The following is an 18,638-nucleotide window of genomic DNA, read 5'->3' on the forward strand; positions in this document are numbered from 1 at the left end:
ACTTTTAAGGTTACGTTGACTCAATCCCAATCAACCCTCAATCTCAATATCTTTCCAAATATACAAGTTCATTTATAAGATATCCTAAGGGTTGATTAAATAATAGTATTTAATCAACTCTCGATGGCTTTTTAACATAAAAAATAACAAGTTAATTTTTTATTCGCCGAAAGAGTGGTTTCAATATTAATATTTAATGAACTATTTCTATGCCTGAGAAATAGACTTATGAAGAGGGCTCAGTCAAAGTAACCTAAAAATAGGTTTATGAATTTTATACAATTACTTGGATAGAGTGATTCTAGTCATTAATAGATGACAAACAGAGGACATAAATCTTTTTCTATAAATCAGTTTAGTTGAGCATTGCAACATTTATATAGTTAATAGTACTCAAAGTAGCTAAAACGATTTGAACTTTCCTTCGGTGTAACACACAGTTTAACATTTATTATATCTTACTATTTATACATGCTATTTAAATATGACCACAAAAATAATCTTTGAATTGTAGCTGCTGTTTATCTATCGGATGCATACTACCTTTCCTTGAGAAACATTGAACCGCTGTGAATTTATTAATGGTTTGATTCTAAATTTCATTCCAGAATGGCTAATGGGTATCTTGCTGTAGATTTAATCAATCTAGAGGATCGCCTACAACGCCTTGAGCAGAGAGTAGATAGACAAGCATTGAGGGAAATAGAAGATCCATTTGATTTGACAGAAAATGAATTCGTACAACTGTACCATCTAACTCTCAACTTAGTATAGCACTTTGGCAGTGAATGACCAGTAAAAACCACCAATTGCTAGTTAGAAAATTCAAAATATAATATTACTGGACTGCCACAGTTCCCTGGCGGAATACACCTTATATGTCGATGCACTGAAATATAGTAATACTAAGGCCGTGATCGTAATTTGACTGCCAGTACTAAAAATTCCCTAGGACAAGGACAGAGCTGTCCATGATTTCGGTAGCGCAAAAGAGATAAAAGATTGCTGACAGTACTGTCAGTCAATTTTCGAACACGGCCTAAAACGCGCACCGTGTACAAAAGATGTGTCACCAGTCTATCCCCTTTAGCATAGATAGGCAAAGGTTAAACGAAGATAGAAATATTCTCTTTATCAGTGGGGGAAAAAAAATGGAGTAATAGTAACTCTATCTCTTTCGTTGCCAATCAAAAACGAGTATCTGAGAAAGACAGAGTCAGCCAATTTTCCAATTTTCTATCTTTCTCGGTGATACTCTTTTAGGCAACGCTGCGTTACGGCGAGCTAAGGCGGCGAGCGTTGCAGTATTACTTATATTTCTGTGGCTTGTACCATGGAGACTTGAGTAAAGGAATCCGATCTCTATTGGGGAGTATACGAAAAAACCGTCCTCGAAAACTTGTCGTTTAGTAGTTTTAGATTTTATAAAAAGCAGCACTGTCATCGTAAAGTTCCGAATTGAAGTTGGAAAGAATTGACTATATATATATATATATATATATGTATACAACCATCGATCGTGACCGAAATGAAATTGCCCCTCACCCGAAAGGGAATATCCTTGGGTCTAGTCGTCTAGTCTCCCCAGCATTCCGCGGACTTTTGCGATACTAGCGCCGTTCAGCGTCAGCCAGCGCAAGCCTTATTGTACGGATTTTTGTACCGGATCAAATATACAAAGATCGGACTCCTTTACTCTACTCTCCATAGCTTATACCGTGCCGTGGAATCACCGATATAAATATATGTGTGAGCACGGACTTATGTGTGAGCACGGGCTTATGCGCGAGTGAGTGGAAATATAGATAATCATGGCGTAATTTCACAAATTGTAGAGTAGGATCTGTCAGTTGTGAACGCGATAAAAAATTACTCATCAAGCTTCGGCGATTGGAGTTAGTCATCTGAAAGAAGAGAAAGAAGCTTGGGTGGAGATTAGGAATAACCTAATTCTCGAGTAATACATCTCGAATATCGTCTTCGGGATCGACAAAGATATTTCAAACAAACGGTCAACATGTTTTCGAGCGGTCCTAACTACACAAAATTGAAGACGAACTTGAGATTGGCGATAAACAGGTTAAAACTATTGGAGAAGAAAAAAACGGAATTGGCCCAAAAGGCCAGAAAAGAAATAGCAGATTATATCGGAGCTGGAAAAGTTGAGAGGGCGAAAATAAGAGTCGAACATATTATTCGGGAAGATTATATGGTTGAGGCTATGGAATTACTTGAAATGTATTGCGATCTACTTCTGGCTCGCTTTGGTCTCATCCAGCAAATGAAGTAAGTCATATCGGTATCCAAATCTTAATATACCAAATTAGCCGTGTCCAGTTTTTAAGCAAACAAATGCAATTAACTATTCTTATCGGAAGAGTCTGCAAAGTTTTTGAATACGTCGAACTGCGTTTGAACACTACTAAATAGGTTTCCACTATCATATATTGATACAAGTACTGTATACACTTAAGTTCAATAATTCCTCACTAGAAAACCTAACTTTCATCTGGAAAACCTTACAGAACGTGGTTTGATATAGAAATCAATATCACCTATCATGATTTGTTTCAAAATTAAGAATGAGTCTTCAAATGTATCCCTAGAAATAAAATGTAAAGAAACTATCAATCAAAACTCGTCAAAACTTTCAACTCATAAAGAACTCTAAAATGTTTCAATCCAAACAAATCGAAAGTTCAAGCTTGATTAAAAACTTAAGATGATATAAATACTAAGTTACAAAAAAAAGCACAAACTTAGCTAGTGCAATATTTTGCGTCAAGTCGACTTATGAAGTCTACTTATCTTTCATTTATCCCTTAAAATTTTTTCATTACAACTCATTATTAACGGCAACCTGAGTTTTTTATGAAGCTCAATGAGTTGAAACTGTAGGTACATAAATTTTGTACTAAGAATGAAATCTACTTACATTTTGCAATATAAATTCGATTCATGTATTTCAAGCTGACTGAAAGTATACTATTCCGCTTTCATTTGAATTGATAATTTACATACAAAATTTGACATAAAAATTTTCGAGGTTCTATTTTCATTACTTTTGTAATGTGTACCTTAAAAAACACTGATTATTGATTATTTTTATGTAACAATAGTATGGTTAACACTTTTATCTTTGCTTGCGTTCCATATGTAAAATTGCATTTTTACATCCTAGTACTTGAAAGTGCTCTATCTTGTACTTCACTATAAAATAAAATTTGTGAACCACACTTTTGTTACATTAAATATTATGTGCACCATGGAGGCAATTCTTTTTTACCTCGTGTATTGGTAATATTCGTCATTGGCTTGGGCATACGCTTACCTACGACTCATATCGCAAACTTATGCTCGGCGTACAAAGACCTACTTTGCCTCCTTGGTGCACGATCTACCGTTATAAAGTGTAACCAAAGGAAACTCAATTACTTATTACAAATGTACAGTAAAGCCTGGATTATTCACTCTAAGTACATCGATGGGTCCTATGGTAATAAACCTATTTCGTTTGGGCATCTAGAACAGATGTATTTCATCGGGTGGCTAGAAGGGACGTATCTCAGTTGTTTCTGCAAAATGTGGATAGAATTTTGTTTACACTTATTCTAGCATAGGAATGGCCAACTTGAATAGACCTAATATCTACCATTTACTGTCCAGATTCTGTGTGATCTACCAATCTCAAACCTTTACTACAGAATTAAATGAAACATTTTTTGACAGGGTCGTTTGTTTTTTTTTGCCTCGTCATAACTGACTGGCCTAAAACCACTATTGACCGATTGTCTATCCCTGCTGTAGCGTGTTTCCGGATACGTCTATTCTAGTCGCCTGACAAAATACGTGTGTCTTCATAGGACCCGTAGATATATTTTACTGCATTGAAAATTGTAGTGTCAATTGCAAACGTTAATCCTTTTCTTTGCAATATTAAATATTATAAGAACAATGAAATAAGCAATTGATTCAATTGATTATTCATCACAAAAGAAATTAGTCAATGAATTTTGTTCATTACACATTGCAAAAGTCAATGGTAACTGAATTTTTTTCAATTACAAATCAGAAAAGTATAACAGGTAATGTGTAGTCAAATTTTTCTCAATTATAATTTTCACAACATGAAAAAGTATGAATCATTCTGTCCAGAAATCTAGATGAGGGGTTGGCAGAGGCGATATCAACGATTATTTGGGCAGCCCCTCGAATTCAAACCGATGTCCAAGAGATGAAAGTAATAGCAGATATTTTGACAGCCAAGTATGGACGTCAGTACACTGATGCTTGCAGAGAAGAAGCAGTGCAGTCGATATCAGAGAAATTGAAACACAAAATGAGTGTACAATCACCGTCAAAATTGTTGGTAGAAAAATACTTGATTGAAATTGCCAACAATTACAATGTCGCGTACGAGCCAGATCCTCAAGTTATGGCTGAAGGACAAGACGCTCTTTTAATCGACATAGGAAACAATGCGGGTGAATTGCCCAACAACTTAGACTTAGCCTCTGGAGGCTACCATCCACCACAACCTGTTGGCTTCGTGGGATATCCTCAACCACCAATTTTGCCCAATCCTGAGGGTAGCAACAACCCATCGGTGTGTTTCTCGGTTCTTAATCGACCTGTTTTTCTTTTTTATCTGTCCTGTGGTGCTGTTAAGATCTCAATGCTCGTAGTGCGTCACTTTTTTGTCACTATTCAGCGACAAGTCACTTTTTTTAACTATATCGCAATGATCTAGATTTTTTTTTTGTTTTAGCACGTATATTCTCTTTATTAGGGTGGAGTGAAAATACCAAATTTTTTAAAACCGGTATGGCCGGGTGTAGAAAAGTTGTGGGTTCGCATGTAAGTACAAAAAATTCTTTGCCGCACCGTAAAAGTTGAGATCTTCGCCACCAGAAGAAGCTTTAAAGTTTTCGTCTTATCGTTCAATCCAAAATTCATGCTTTTTCCGGACTTGTACACGTATGCATGAACATTATGTTGACTTCTTTTACATCAAATTGGGATATTCTAAAATGAACTGGAATTCGGAGCTGAAGATCTCAAGTTTTGGGGTGTGGAAAAGAATTTTCTGTAATTACACGCATACCTACAATTTTTCCACCCCTGACCATATTATTTACAAAAATTTTTCAACTTAGCTTCACCCTTCCGGACAGGCACTCAGTATAATAGGTGTGAACCATGTACTCAGAAATTACATCTATAAATTCTCCAAAATACGTCACTTTTTAATTTCTTTTATGTCAATAAACGGTCACTTTTCACTGGGACTAATTTTTTTAACTCTTCTACTTTGTGGTCTCTATTAAATACAAGCTATGGAATTTTGTAAAATATTAATTTATGCTCATTAATCCTCATCTTGCAGTTTTGTAATGCTTTTTTTGTATTTAAATAATCAAAATAGTAGAATCGTCTGGAAAAAAAGATGTATACTGATTGATTAACTGACATTTGGCTTGATCGACAAAATTGTATAGCATTTACTTTCAAGTGGATCACTTTTATTTTAATCAAATGTAGAACATGAAAAATTTCAGTGCAATCAATGTTATTCAGATGAAAATTATTTTCTACTAATCATTAACATTTGAAAATGTGCATATTTGACAAATTAGGACACAATTATTATTCAAACAAGATCCGTTTGAGTATCTTTGTTTCCAAATCTTAGAACAATAAAGTAAAGCTTCAAGATCTCCAGTTTAATGGGTCAAGATTTTTTTACGAATTTGTGTTTCGAGCTGTAATGACATTAATTTCAGAACTGTTATCTTTTATTGTCATATCGTTATACCAAGGAAATGTTACCTGGTGTTAAGTTTTCAGACAAAAACCAAACTATTTTTCTCATCTACCTTTTTCTCCGTCTACCGCGAAGAACAAGGGAGTTCCATGCTCGTTTTTTTTTTATTGTGCATCATTGAGGTTTCGACGATTAACGACATATGATGTAGTAACGTGCATAATTTTCATCAATGTAATTTATAATTGTGATGTCATTAGTATTACTTGAATTTCTGAATGTAGGGCCCTTACTAGTAAATGAAATTTCATTTTTTCTAATTTAATTAATTTATTATCACTGGTGATTGACTCCTTGTATAAATACTATTTCATGACTGAATTTTTGAAAATAGTAACAATAATCTTTTTCATTCACGCGTGTCTAAATGGGTGTTTTGTATTTTGGTTTGATTTGCTTAGGTAAATCAAAATGATAATCCTCCGGTAGGATTCGTATCACCTGTGGCCCCACCTGCAACAGATAAGGATCAAAACACAGCATTCAATCCAGCTGCCTTCTCTTACAACATCCCTCTGGATAACAGCAATAAACATCACCCAAGCGTAAGCAAAGTTACATTGAGTAACCTTATTCTACCAAATGGAGCAATACGTGAGAAATAGTTAGTGCTTAAAATCGACTTATGTTAGTTAAGAATAAAGTATTTTGAACTCTTTCCTGATGTTCGAAGCTCTTCTTGATACGTATGTACATGAGGGTGGTCCTTAAAAAGGTCATTGTTGAATTTTGACTGCCTCACCAGCCAAATCGGTTCCAAATAATTCGAAAATAATTCGCAAATTTTTTCAGATTTTTATGCCAACTCTAACCTGTGCCCGCAAGAGGGTGGATTCCCCCATTTAACCTTTTCGAGAGTGCATTAAGTATACCAAACGGAGTTCCATTAAATTTGGTATAAGGGGGTTTCTTAGGTCGCTGATTACGAATTTAACTCAAAATTTGACAATTAAAAATCGTAGATCCAATGTATTGAACCAAATCAAAAAAGTTATTTAATTTTGGTGAAACTCGGTATGTTAGGGTTTTTGAGGTCGTTGATTACGAATCTGAACTCGAAATTACAAAATTTGAAATGATGGATCCAATATAGCAACATTAAGTTCGATTTCTTAAGTGCGATTTCTGTCCGCCATATTGAACCATTTTGAATATCGAAATTTCGAGTTCAGATTCGTAATCAGGACCCAAGAAACCCTCTCATACTAAATTTTATTGAAATCCGTTCGGCAGATTTAATGTGCCCCTGAACGAGTTGAATGGCGAAATCAACCCTCTTGCCGACAAGTGTTAGAGCTGAAATAAAAATCTTAAAAAATTAGGGAATTAATTTTGAATTACTTGGAGCCGATTTTCGGGGTAAGCCAGTCGAAATTCCAAAATGATCTTTTTAAGGACCATCCTAATATACATAATACAGTGTATACACGAATATAAAACTACAGTAATACTGATGTCCTCCATATTTGATACTTAAGAGAAAAAACTGGTGAATCTTATTAATTTTGGTAATGAAATGAACATGAAAAATATCAGTTTGCTTTGTTTTGACAAGAATATTCTTGACAAAAAACCACAAGTCGTGGCAAAATTTAATTAATTTAAGTCAACGCCCTTCAAACTTTAAAACGCGTGATAGCTTGCAGTTAAATTTTTGGGTATTGCCCAAGAAAATCGTTAGATATGATTACTCAGTGTAAAATCTAAACTCCAACTTACTTAAAATCTTTACTGCTGTTGAGTTAATTTACGACAGTAAAATATGATTACGCAATGAAAATAATCTTCCGATCAGATTACACCTTTTTTTACCTAATAAAACCACGGAATAAAGATAAATTTATTATGTTCATAGCACGAGGATCTGCCACCTCCTTACGGCTCATTTCCACCAGATTTAAATAAGCAGGTGAGCTTATCCAATTAGTGTATGAGGTACTGTAATTAAATATAAATAGATAAGATGTTTTCTTGAAACATACTGAAAATTTCTTTCGATTCATGGGGTCTGGAACTTGCCGTACCAGGTATACATAAAGTACAACCAATGGAAAACACCACATATGTAGAGGCTAATATGCGTAAGGCTGAATCCATCTCAAATCTTGCAGCTCAGCGGAGGTCATATTCCATGATTGCTCGCAACTGAAGTATGTTCTCCTGCGTCCAAAATAAGCGGACATGTATATTTTATTATTACAACTTAAATAAGTTTTTTACGCTCGATAACGCTTTTTCGAGATCATAAGCTAAATGTGGTGTTTTTTTTTTTTTATATTTAACGTAAAATTCCGAAAAATAACCAGAAATTCCGCAATTTCGAGCTTTCCTGAAAATTTTTGTTTTGGAATATGTAGAATCTCATACTCCGTCGAATCAGATAGCAAAATCAAAAAAAAAAAATTGAAAAATCGTAAAAAATATAGCAATTTGAAAAAAAACAGTCATTTTTCTGAAAAAGCCAGATTTTGATTTTATTATTATTTTTCGAGATATCGATTTTTTTAATTAATTTCGTTTGGCAGTCGTATTTACATGGTTAGATACGTTCCTGAGTAGTATGAGGAATCAGAAAACCTCCGTTAAATATAATTCGATTCCCCATTTCCCTGCAGATGCGAAATCCCGTGAAAATAATATAATACCAGCTTTTGAACTTCGTACAAGTTTTTTCCCAATCGATTCGCTACTTAAGATCGTATGTGAAATTTATTTTTCGTCCCGAATATTTTTGAACAAACACGGAGGCCTACATTTGATTGCCATAATTATTTCATATCATCATTTTTTCCGATTCTGCAAAACGAGGCACTGGTTTTTATTCTTTTTTTGTGTTTTGATTAGTACTTTTCTCATCGAACTCATTCATTATGATTTTACCATTCGAATTCATCTGATATTAGTTATGTACTTTTTGCGATTATTTCATATCAGATGATCCTATTGGTAACGTCATAATGAATGAGTTGGATAAGAAAAGTACTAATCAAAACTCAAAGAAAAGAATAAAAACCAGTGTTTCATTTTGCAGAATCGGAAAAAATGATGAAATTTATTTTAATAATTATGGCAATCAAATGTAGGCCTCTCGTGTTTGTTCAAAAATAAACGGGACGAAAAATAAATTTCACATGCGATCTTAATAATTTCACAGAAATTCGCATCTGCATGGAAATGAAGAATTGAATTATATTTAACGGAGGAGGCCTTCTTATTCCTCATACTATTCAGGAATGTATCTAACCATGTAAATTAGGCTACCAAATAAAATTAATAAAAAAAAAATCGACATCTCGAAAAATAATAATAAATCGATATTACCGTTCACTTGGCACATAGTATATACTCTCTACCAAAACATACTAAATTTTCAGAAAAATGGAATCCAGGTTTTTCAGAAAAACCACTTTGTTTTTTTCAAATCGCCATATTTTTCACCATTTTGCAAATTTTTTGTATTTTGATATCTGATTCGATGGAGTGTGAGATTCTACGTATTCCAAATCTAGAATTTTTAGGAAAGCTCGAAATTGCAAATTTGCTAGTTATTTTTCGGAAATTATACGTTAAATATAAAAAAAAAACACCACATTCATCTTATGATCTTGAAAAAGTGTTATCGAGCGTGAAAAATTTATTTAAGTTGTAATAATAAAATATACAAGTCTGTTTATTTTGGGCGAGAAAGAATATACTTCAGTTACGAGCAATTATGGAATATGACCTCGGCTGACCTGCATGATTTGAGATGGATTCAGTCATAATGCTTTTAGTGTGAAAATTTTGTAAATTTTAGTTAATGCCTTGAATATTTTTATCATTCATCATTGTTATTATTTTTAGTCTGATCAAAAACCAAAACCTCAACCACGGTCAAAGATGCCGATGAACGACTTTAAACTACCTGATTTACCAGTTGTTCCAACGGAGAATGATCAGCCTCCAGGTTCCTCTAATGATGACATAGATTTCGATGATTTAACAAAGAGGTTTGAAGAATTGAAAAAACGAAAGTAACGAAACGAAGGCAGGTTTTCAGATAACTGAAAAATATATTTGTCAGTACACAACAGTACTCTGCTTAATTTAAAAAGAAGTCACTTATTTCTACATCATGTGCACATATTTATTCCAAGATTGGACAGTTATTTTGCAAAAATGTTATATTCTCAATCTTCATTTGAAGCACTATCACGCTTACAAATTGTTCAACTATTGCTGCTATTTTTTCATTAAAAGAAAGAATATAATCAAATATAAAAAAGAAAAATTATTACTTTACACGTTTAAGGTTTTTACAGGTGACGTTTGGAGGGTCAATTTTGTAGAATGTAGAACACCCAAATCCTAGAAACTTGACACCCAGCATTATTAAATTTGAACACCTTGAAGTCCAAGTTTTAGTTTCAATTTCCAATAAAAACAATTCCGAATCATTAAATTAATTTACATGCAATGTAGGAAAAATTGATCAAACTTGTCAAACTAATTTGTTACCATAGTTAAGCGATTTGGCGAGTGCTTGATATTTTACGAATGTTACTATATGATTAAACATTTTATTATAATAAACATTCATCTGTAATGTGAATTAGTCACTTCAGGGCTGTACAAAATATTGTGCGCTAGATTATTATATATGTATATGCTAAAATTGTATGATAATAATGATAAATAACCATCACTTCCAGTCCCGCCATACCTTGTAGAATATGTCCCCATAAGTGGATAGCTTGTGCGGTGGAGGGGGAAATGGGTCCATGAACATCATTGTGCGTCTATAGCTATCTTAACCCTTTCAGTCACAGTGGGAAGCTCAGCGTCCCACATCAAGAATCCCCATGTCTTAGCCTTAGCACAGTTTATTTACAACTTCGAATAATCTTTGTTACTTCGTATAACCCCAAAAACTTCCGACTAACAAGTTTCGGCGAGAATCATGGAACTTTGATATTTTTTTTTGATTTTACAACCGCCATCTTGCAAGTCTTGTAACCCCGTACACCCACCATATTGAAGTTAGTAACATTATTGTAACGATTCATGTTAATTCGGCTTGTCTGAAATTCAGTAAACCGTAACAAAAAAAATTCATATTTCGTTATCAAGGTTCCTTTAAAATCATCATAAAATTAAGAAAACAGCGATTTGTCCTGAATGCTCCGTTACGATAACGTTACTAACCTCGTAAAAACCCCCGAGTAATAAAATTCAGCCCTAAATATTGAGGTGAATAATGTGTGACTGAAAGGGTTCAGGGATAACACCACTCTAGGATTAGGGAAATTTGATTTTTTTCGGTTTAAACAATACTTCAAGGTCATAAAAACAATATCTAGTTGTCACAGAGTGAAAAGAAACTTTTGAAAGGTTCAATTCTCGATTTTGCCACAGTGCCTCGAAGCGCGCGCTGAGTGCTCGTACAACACACATTTTTCTCGAAATCACTTTTTTTAACTAGGAAAACAGATTATTTGAACACTGTTGCATGGATCAATTTAAAATTTTGACAGTAGCTTCACAATTACATTCTCTATGGAAGTGCGTAGCCATATTTTTTTAACAATTTACTCCTTATTTTTTGGCCAAAAACCGACTCTTTTTTTTTCAAAACTGCATCATTTCTGCAAAACTTGATTCAAAAGAAAAAAATCTATGCACTTCAATAGGCAATAGTGTATAGATTAAAAAATTGGTAAATTTTGTGCCAGATCTTATAGTTTACGAGAAATCCGTCTTTCCGCGAAGGAGTTTTAAATAAAGGTGATTTCAAAGATTGGCTCTGTCACCAACATTTTGCATCAAAATAGTAATAAACATTTTTATTTTCATATTTCGATATGTGTCAAATAAACCCTATGAAAAAAATTACATTCCTATTTCCATACTCTCAAAATAAATCGTCAAAGTTGGGCCTTTTTCCCCCCGTTAGAGTGGTGTTACTCCCTAAGATATTCACTAGAAACGCCCACATTCCATAGGGGACAGGGAAAACTGTAGAAACCTTTGCTCAGTTGTAGCCGGATCGAGTTCAAACCTCAGTTCGCCATTTCGGCATCCAAATGACGTAACCTGTCTTACAATTTTTGTGAGTTGTCGCTCAAGTTCTCACCGACGTGCTGGGGCTTTGAGCTCAGGATCTCCTCCTGTTCCATAGTCACGCACGCTACGCGTAACGCTACTATGGTCGGTGTATACATAAATATATGTATATATATATTTTTTTATATATATATTTAACCAAAATTTAGATGAGGTTGGCATTTTCAATATTCATGCTGAAATATTAAATAACATACACACTTTGAAGTTTCAATAAAACGACTCGTATTTTATGCCATTATGTATTGTGTACAAGGTGATTTCCTGTATTATACACGTACTTTTAAGTTCTGTATTGTTTTGAGCATTTTTATCGCATACGCGCGATTTACCACCTGAAAGTTCACTCGATATATTGCAGCCAAGTCTAAGTAAACCTTTCCAGAATTTGTGTTAAAAATAGTAGATAAAAAGAAAAGAGGAGAACAAAATGCTGAGCTTTTAAGATTTGTGATACAGTTATAAACGTTTAATTATAATAAGAATAACTTTTTTCACTTTTACGTTATCATCCTCAGTTTCCGAAATGTTATAATTCAATATAGGTTTCCCTTGTGCATCATTGTCATAAAAAAAAGAATACGTGATTCTCAGGTTAAGGAGGTAGTACAGTTGAAGATAAATACTTTTTTGATTTTATTACGAGATGGTCGCATATTATGTTTATCAAAACATAAATGTATTTGATTATTAAGCCTTGCATGTAGCGTGAGGCCATGTATATATATATATGGTCTGTATAATGCAATGTGCTTATGGTTGTTCTTTTTTTACATCAATTTTCTTATACATGTCTGATACAAAGTTATATCATTGCGTATAATATTCAACTGAATAAACCAATGATTACACTTTCTGTCGGTCCATCAGAAAAACGTGATTGTGCTCGTACAATACAAAACATGGTGCAGATTAACTTACAGAAATATAGAAACAATTATTGCATGTTGTCCCAATCTTCGCATTTCTGTAAAAATTTAAAGTCTATTAGCAATCGAGAAATCCGAATGGCTTAGTTGACTTCAACATATCAGTATCTTAAGGTCATGTAGTGCTCCAACCTTTACCAACCGTGTAACTCCACTGGAACGAGGTTATATTATTAGTTCTTGTGACAATTTCATATGGAAGACACTAACAACGAGTTCTAGATGGGCAAAAAAAAATTGTGCCTCATGCGTCGCATTAAGGTCATGTAATACTCCTACCCTTACCGACCGGGCAAACTCACCCTTTTTCGTCCTATATTAAGTAAACAAACGAACGAAAAGAGTTCAAATCGTAATTGTCATAAGAACTGACAACAACCTCTTTACAGTCGTATCGAAATGCATCTACAATTTACAATTTTAACGCTATCGCTGAAATTAACCTACCTCTTTCCCCTTACTAGCCAAACAATTTATAAGGCTTTGCGAAAACTTGCACTGCTCATTAAACTTTTCTTCCTGAATCATGTCAAAACAATCCAGGACAGCTTCTTCGATAAAATCCTGCAGCTCCGGGTCGCGGATATCCTGCGTCATAATTTTCGTGACGGCAGATTTTTCGGGAAATCCTTTTCGATCAATCTACAGGTTCAGAAATTGCATGAGAACATTTTTTTAAGTGACCTTTTTCAATGAGATCAAGCACAAAAATTTCTCGCAGATGGATCTTAGATACCAAGTAATCTGATCACTGCCTGTCTAAATTTTGGATTTCTCCATTTTCTTACAATTACGTGTTATAGGTACATACGTCCTTTTTCAACTTGGATTTTACTTTGCTATAACAATGGATGAACAAGTTGGCAACGTGAATTTGATTCCTTTTTCCATGGCTTATCATTACCTAAATATATTAATTTTCCACATGCACATCTTTGGGAAAATTTTGCGTAATTTATTCTAGAACTAAAACCCAAAATTTTGCGAGATGAATGGCAGGGCTCACACCTGGATCATTATTTATTTGACATATTGTACCCCGGATCACATATCTCCACTGATTTGAAGGATCAAAAGTCATCAAAGTTCTTTTTTTGTGTCACCGAATTGAGTTTTGAGGTACGAAAAAAAAATCGAAATATTAAGAACTTTTTAATTACGAATTTTAACTTTGCTTATTTTTCTCGCAAAGTAATAATTGTAGCAAAAAAAATTGTAGGGAACATGAAACGTATAGTTTATCAAGATATATACTTTTTGCTTGAAATTTTTTTTTTCCTTTGAAGCAATATTTATCAAAATGACGTATAAAAAGTGTAGAAATGATCGAAAAATTACCGCTTTTCAAGTTTACACGATGAAAGTTACCGGGTAATTTCCCAGCTATATTCGTAACCAACACCTTAAAATACGTTGGTATACGGAAATCCAAAAAATTGAAAATATACGCTTTTAACTACTGCCTCCCCAAAAAAAAAAGACTCGATGAATACAAAATTTTGAGGACCCACAACAAGGTTAGTCGTTATTTAATGACCCATATATTGTGAAACCGAAATTGATTGGTAACTAATGTTGATTCCAACTACTTACCAAGTTTAACTCGTCAAAGAAACACTGAATGACACACTGAAAACAGAAATGCGTACCGTTTTTTTCTCGAAATTATTATGCAGAGCGTACTAATTATTCCAAAAAAGAAAAATATTGTCCTAATAAAAGTTCTGAATTATTGTGACTTTCTGGCAGAAGTCGAACTCGATGATTTACATCACCGGCTCCTAAGAAATCGGAATAAGAGATGAAAAATATACCGTACAGCCTGATTATTCTCATTCGGCTGCATGTTCTTGCGTCCAAAGTGTGCCATGCTGTTGGAGTTTCCACTTGGCAATGTTGTGTTTCGTAAGAATTTATCGTTCAACATCACACCCGGAGCGCCATAACTATTATTACCCATTTTGTTGTAGGGATAAGGACGGGTTGAGCCCGAGTTTTGATCATGCATACTTGAACCACTCCTCTGATTTTCGCTGGAATGAAAAAGAGACGATAAAATTGCACCTCCACGATCAAAAAATAGATCATGCTGATAGCGGCTGTCGGCAAAATGCTTTTATACTCTTAGCATTTTCTTATCTTGCCGTTAACTTTTATACATATAATATGGCCTGTAATGAGATCGCAGAAAAATTCCAAAATATTATTTATAACACAGGTCAACAAAAAATAAAAATAATTCTTTTTTTTTGAGTTTATATTTAAATAAATAAATTTTGATTCTGTACGTCGAATAATAACCGAAATCTTCATACATTGCTTGTAAAGTTTGCTTCTCTGTTTTTTACGTTGATAAATAATCACCGGTTAACACGAACTTTAAGTCTGGATTCTAGATGTCAAATTTTGATTTCTTCTACACAAATAATTAAAGAAAACATAGTATTATTAGATGAAGTTTGCTTTTGTAGAAACCAGAATGATATTTCGGATTTTAAGAAAGATTACCTATTTCCTCGAAACAGTTATTGTAAATATCAATTGAACAAGCTTCAGTTTCGCATTCAAATTCATTGAATGTGTAATAAATAATGCAGCGATGTCCCATTATAAATTGTCAAAAACATGCACAATGAAAAAAGAATTCGTTAATCATTGAAACATTAATGAGTAATGATATGGATAATGCATTAGGGTCATTCCATGTCAAATCGACCAATGGTTGTACTCGACCCCTTTTGTTTCGGATGAAATTTGGTCAGAAGTTTTCATTCATCATACAAAGAAGTTCTGCTAAAGGAAAAGAATTAAAAATTTTTTTTTTGAAGTATCCAACTTTGAAAATTCCACTATTTTTCCTGTTTTTTAAACTTATGCTTCAAAGGTCTCGAAAACCATTATAATTACTCCAATGATCTGAGCTAGATTTTCAAGGGGATACTCGAAGCTATCAAAAAAAAATTTTTTTTGAAAGAATTCACGCAGTTTGTTGTTTATATATCCTTATATATCCTTATATATCCTTAAATAAACAACAAACTGCGTGAATTCTACAAGTACTTCCACCATAGAGATAAATAGAGACCTCTGGAAAGTTTCGCAGTAAATGTCTAGTAGAAAAATTTTAGTAGGAAACATGTAGATGGCAGAGTGTGTCACTTCTTAACTGACACAAATGTACATTTAATTACCAAATGAATTTAAACGACATATTAATTATTTTTTCATATACTCTATTGCCTTAAAATAAATTGTTGTGCCTTAAAATTGAAAATTACAAGTGAATTCATCATTGTTTTATTCGATCAGTGCCAAAGAAAAAAAAATTTCTTTTTCTCAAAATTCAAAAATTTATATCTTTTGAAAGAAAAAAAACCCCATCTCAAAAATTTCAGGATCTTTTGAGATCAGTTAGAGGTACTCTAGAAAAAAATTGGAGCGAAGAATTTAATGGCGGTCATCGATTTTTATAATGTTGTAAATTTCAAAATTCTGCAAAAAACGATTTTTTGAAAAAATTTTTCAAAATAATTTTTTTTTGGTAGCTTCGAGTATCCCCTTGAAAATCTAGCTCAGATCATTGGAGTAATTATAATAGTTTTCGAGATCTTTGAAGCATAAGTTTAAAAAACAGGAAAAATAGTGGAATTTTCAAAGTTGGATAACTTTAAAAAAAAAATTTTTTTATTTTTTTCCTTTGGCAGAACTTCTTTGTATGATGAATGAAAACTTCTGACCAAATTTCATCCGAAACAAAAGGGGTCGAGTACAACCATTGGTCGATTTGACATGGAATGACCCATTAATAACACAATGCATTCTTCACAACCCTGGTCTCAAGTCAAACTAACGATGAGATTTGTAGCTGAGATGTGATATGAGACCTTACTCGATTACGATATATTACAATTTTCAGTATGGTTGTTACTTTACATCATAAAATTAGGATTGCCAGAAAAAGATTACCTATTGTTGGGTTTTGAACTCTTCATCGGGTTAGTGTTCGAAGTCACGGAGTGGATATTTGTCATAATTTTTCTATCAAATCCCTTCTCGTTGGAATCCGATGCCGAATCTTCGTAATCGTCTTCCGAGTCTGACTCACTCTCCGATGAATCTGAACTATCATCGCCGGCATGTCGATTGCCCTGAAGTACACGACCCTTGCATCGTTGCATAACTTTTTGGAATTGATCGTTTGCCCGGTGTTCACCGGTTCGGCATTTCAAAGCCTGTAAATGACAGACATTATTACATACATGGCTGGCTCTTATTATTAGTTAAAATAGGTCATCGAGGCCATGCACGCCATAATATCGGCAGAATTTTCAATTGATCCGATTGCGATATAATAGTTTACGTATAAAACCGTGCCACTAAATTCGTCACGTTATGCCGAGCTGATTGCTTGGCTTTCCAACCGACTTTCTAAATGAAAAAAAAGCTCATACGTATACCTATACCTCTTTATACGTATAGCATACAAATACATATTATGCACTTCGAAGAGTTGCTGCGAACATTGTTCGTTTTTTGACATCAAAATCACCGATTTTTGATTATAACAATTATGGCCAACTTATATCACTTGCAGGACTTATTTTGTCCAATTGCGATCGCTTCTTTGTCTGAAAGTGCATCATTATTTTTAAATTGTTTATTTCGAATAAATTTCGGATTTTGAGGCAGCATTTTTCGTGAAATAGTTATTTTACTGAACGAAATGATTTTTGTAGATTGACGAAGTTGTCATCTTATGAGTATCGAATGTGAAAATATAAAATTATAAACCTCGACATTTAAGTAATCGTATCCTGTATACGTCACAAAGAATATAAAGATCCATTATTTGGATACTTGATTTTATGTCAGAATTATCAATAATGCAATGATGATGAAATATGAACAAATGCTGATGAATATACGGAATTCATTTGTCATCAATAAAAAATAATATAACTCATCAGATAACATTACTTCTGGTAAAATGAAGTAAATTATCGTGAAACGCACTCGTCCGTGGTATGTATTTGCCATTTAATTGAATATCCGTCAAAAAGCCTTACATACTTGATCAGTTGTTTTGATATTTCACATAACACGATAAATAATATTAATTATAAATTACAAGTCACCCTACATCACAAGTCTACAAAAAAGTTGAAATTAAAACGCTCATTTTCTCAACTCTTTCTAGTTATTTTGATACTATATCATATACTACGAACCGTCCCTTCGTGAAAGCACATAACAAGCACAAAAAACACTAGGAGTTGGGTGAAACGCATTCTTGACAAACTTGGTCTGCTCGGCTTAGGTTGGACGATGAGTGTGACTAATAATGTACTGGCTTACGCTTTCATATATATTTTTATGAATAGCGATGCGAGAAAAATTTACCCGGTGCTATTATGGTGAAACGTGAACATTATACCCACAGTTGTGCATAAAGTGACAGTTTAAGTGCCCTTGATCATTGTTCGAATGGACACGTCCGGACGGACGGAGACATGGTCCATTTACCGCGCTGAGTGTACTTTTTCTCGTTTTTTTTAGGTCAAGAGCCATAGAAATCATCAAAACTTCATAGACGATCCGGTGTATGAATGGCAGGCATTGAATTCACCTGATTGTCAGGTGCATTATGATGCAATCGTGAGAACAAATGGACATTCGCGCTGTGTGAAGCCTCTTCCATTGTCTCAAGCTCTACTATTACGCACAGTGATATGCTGTATAGCCGTGTAGAAACAATAACACCGATGTCACTTTATAGCTTCAAT

At 33.7% G+C, this 18,638-nt stretch overlaps 2 protein-coding genes across 3 annotated transcripts; one reads left to right on the top strand and one right to left on the bottom strand.

The window, feature by feature from the left end:
• Positions 1 to 1,737: 1,737 nt before the first annotated feature.
• Positions 1,738 to 12,167, top strand: LOC124297174 (IST1 homolog). 2 transcript variants are annotated; one of them, XM_046747901.1, is made up of 6 exons: positions 1,738 to 2,286; positions 4,156 to 4,606; positions 6,226 to 6,369; positions 7,680 to 7,733; positions 9,668 to 9,851; positions 10,126 to 12,167. In XM_046747901.1, exons 1-5 carry the CDS (start codon positions 2,018 to 2,020, stop codon positions 9,839 to 9,841), a joined length of 1,092 nt encoding a protein of 363 aa, XP_046603857.1. In that variant the 5' UTR covers positions 1,738 to 2,017; the 3' UTR covers positions 9,842 to 9,851; positions 10,126 to 12,167. The 2 variants fall into 2 exon arrangements, with proteins under 2 accessions (XP_046603857.1, XP_046603856.1); XM_046747900.1 differs by having other exon boundaries at positions 1,740 to 2,286; positions 9,668 to 12,167.
• A 421-nt stretch (positions 12,168 to 12,588) lies between these two features.
• Positions 12,589 to 18,224, bottom strand: LOC124297176 (general odorant-binding protein 71). Its single transcript, XM_046747905.1, has 6 exons — positions 18,084 to 18,224; positions 16,822 to 17,087; positions 14,675 to 14,888; positions 14,449 to 14,484; positions 13,303 to 13,497; positions 12,589 to 12,893 (listed from the first exon to the last, which is right to left on the bottom strand). The coding sequence occupies exons 1-6, from the start codon at positions 18,141 to 18,143 to the stop codon at positions 12,864 to 12,866; spliced, it is 801 nt and encodes a 266-aa protein (XP_046603861.1). The 5' UTR covers positions 18,144 to 18,224; the 3' UTR covers positions 12,589 to 12,863.
• Positions 18,225 to 18,638: the final 414 nt, after the last annotated feature.

The sequence above is a fragment of the Neodiprion virginianus genome, chromosome 2 (genome assembly GCF_021901495.1).
Source record: "Neodiprion virginianus isolate iyNeoVirg1 chromosome 2, iyNeoVirg1.1, whole genome shotgun sequence".
NCBI lineage: Eukaryota > Metazoa > Arthropoda > Insecta > Hymenoptera > Diprionidae > Neodiprion > Neodiprion virginianus.

What these genes read in the sequence shown, in the direction of transcription:
- LOC124297174 (XM_046747901.1), top strand. Translation starts at nt 2,018, where the DNA reads ATGTTTTCGAGCGGTCCTAACTACACAAAATTGAAGACGAACTTGAGA. An exon ending in GGTCTCATCCAGCAAATGAA is followed by an intron (nt 2,287 to 4,155) that starts GTAAGTCATATC and finishes CATTCTGTCCAG; the next exon opens with AAATCTAGATGAGGGGTTGG. An exon ending in CACCAGATTTAAATAAGCAG is followed by an intron (nt 7,734 to 9,667) that starts GTGAGCTTATCC and finishes TATTATTTTTAG; the next exon opens with TCTGATCAAAAACCAAAACC.
- LOC124297176 (XM_046747905.1), bottom strand. Translation starts at nt 18,143, where the DNA reads ATGCGTTTCACCCAACTCCTAGTGTTTTTTGTGCTTGTTATGTGCTTT. An exon ending in AGTTCAAAACCCAACAATAG is followed by an intron (nt 14,889 to 16,821) that starts GTAATCTTTTTC and finishes TTTTCATTCCAG; the next exon opens with CGAAAATCAGAGGAGTGGTT. An exon ending in CGAATGAGAATAATCAGGCT is followed by an intron (nt 14,485 to 14,674) that starts GTACGGTATATT and finishes TTCTGTTTTCAG; the next exon opens with TGTGTCATTCAGTGTTTCTT.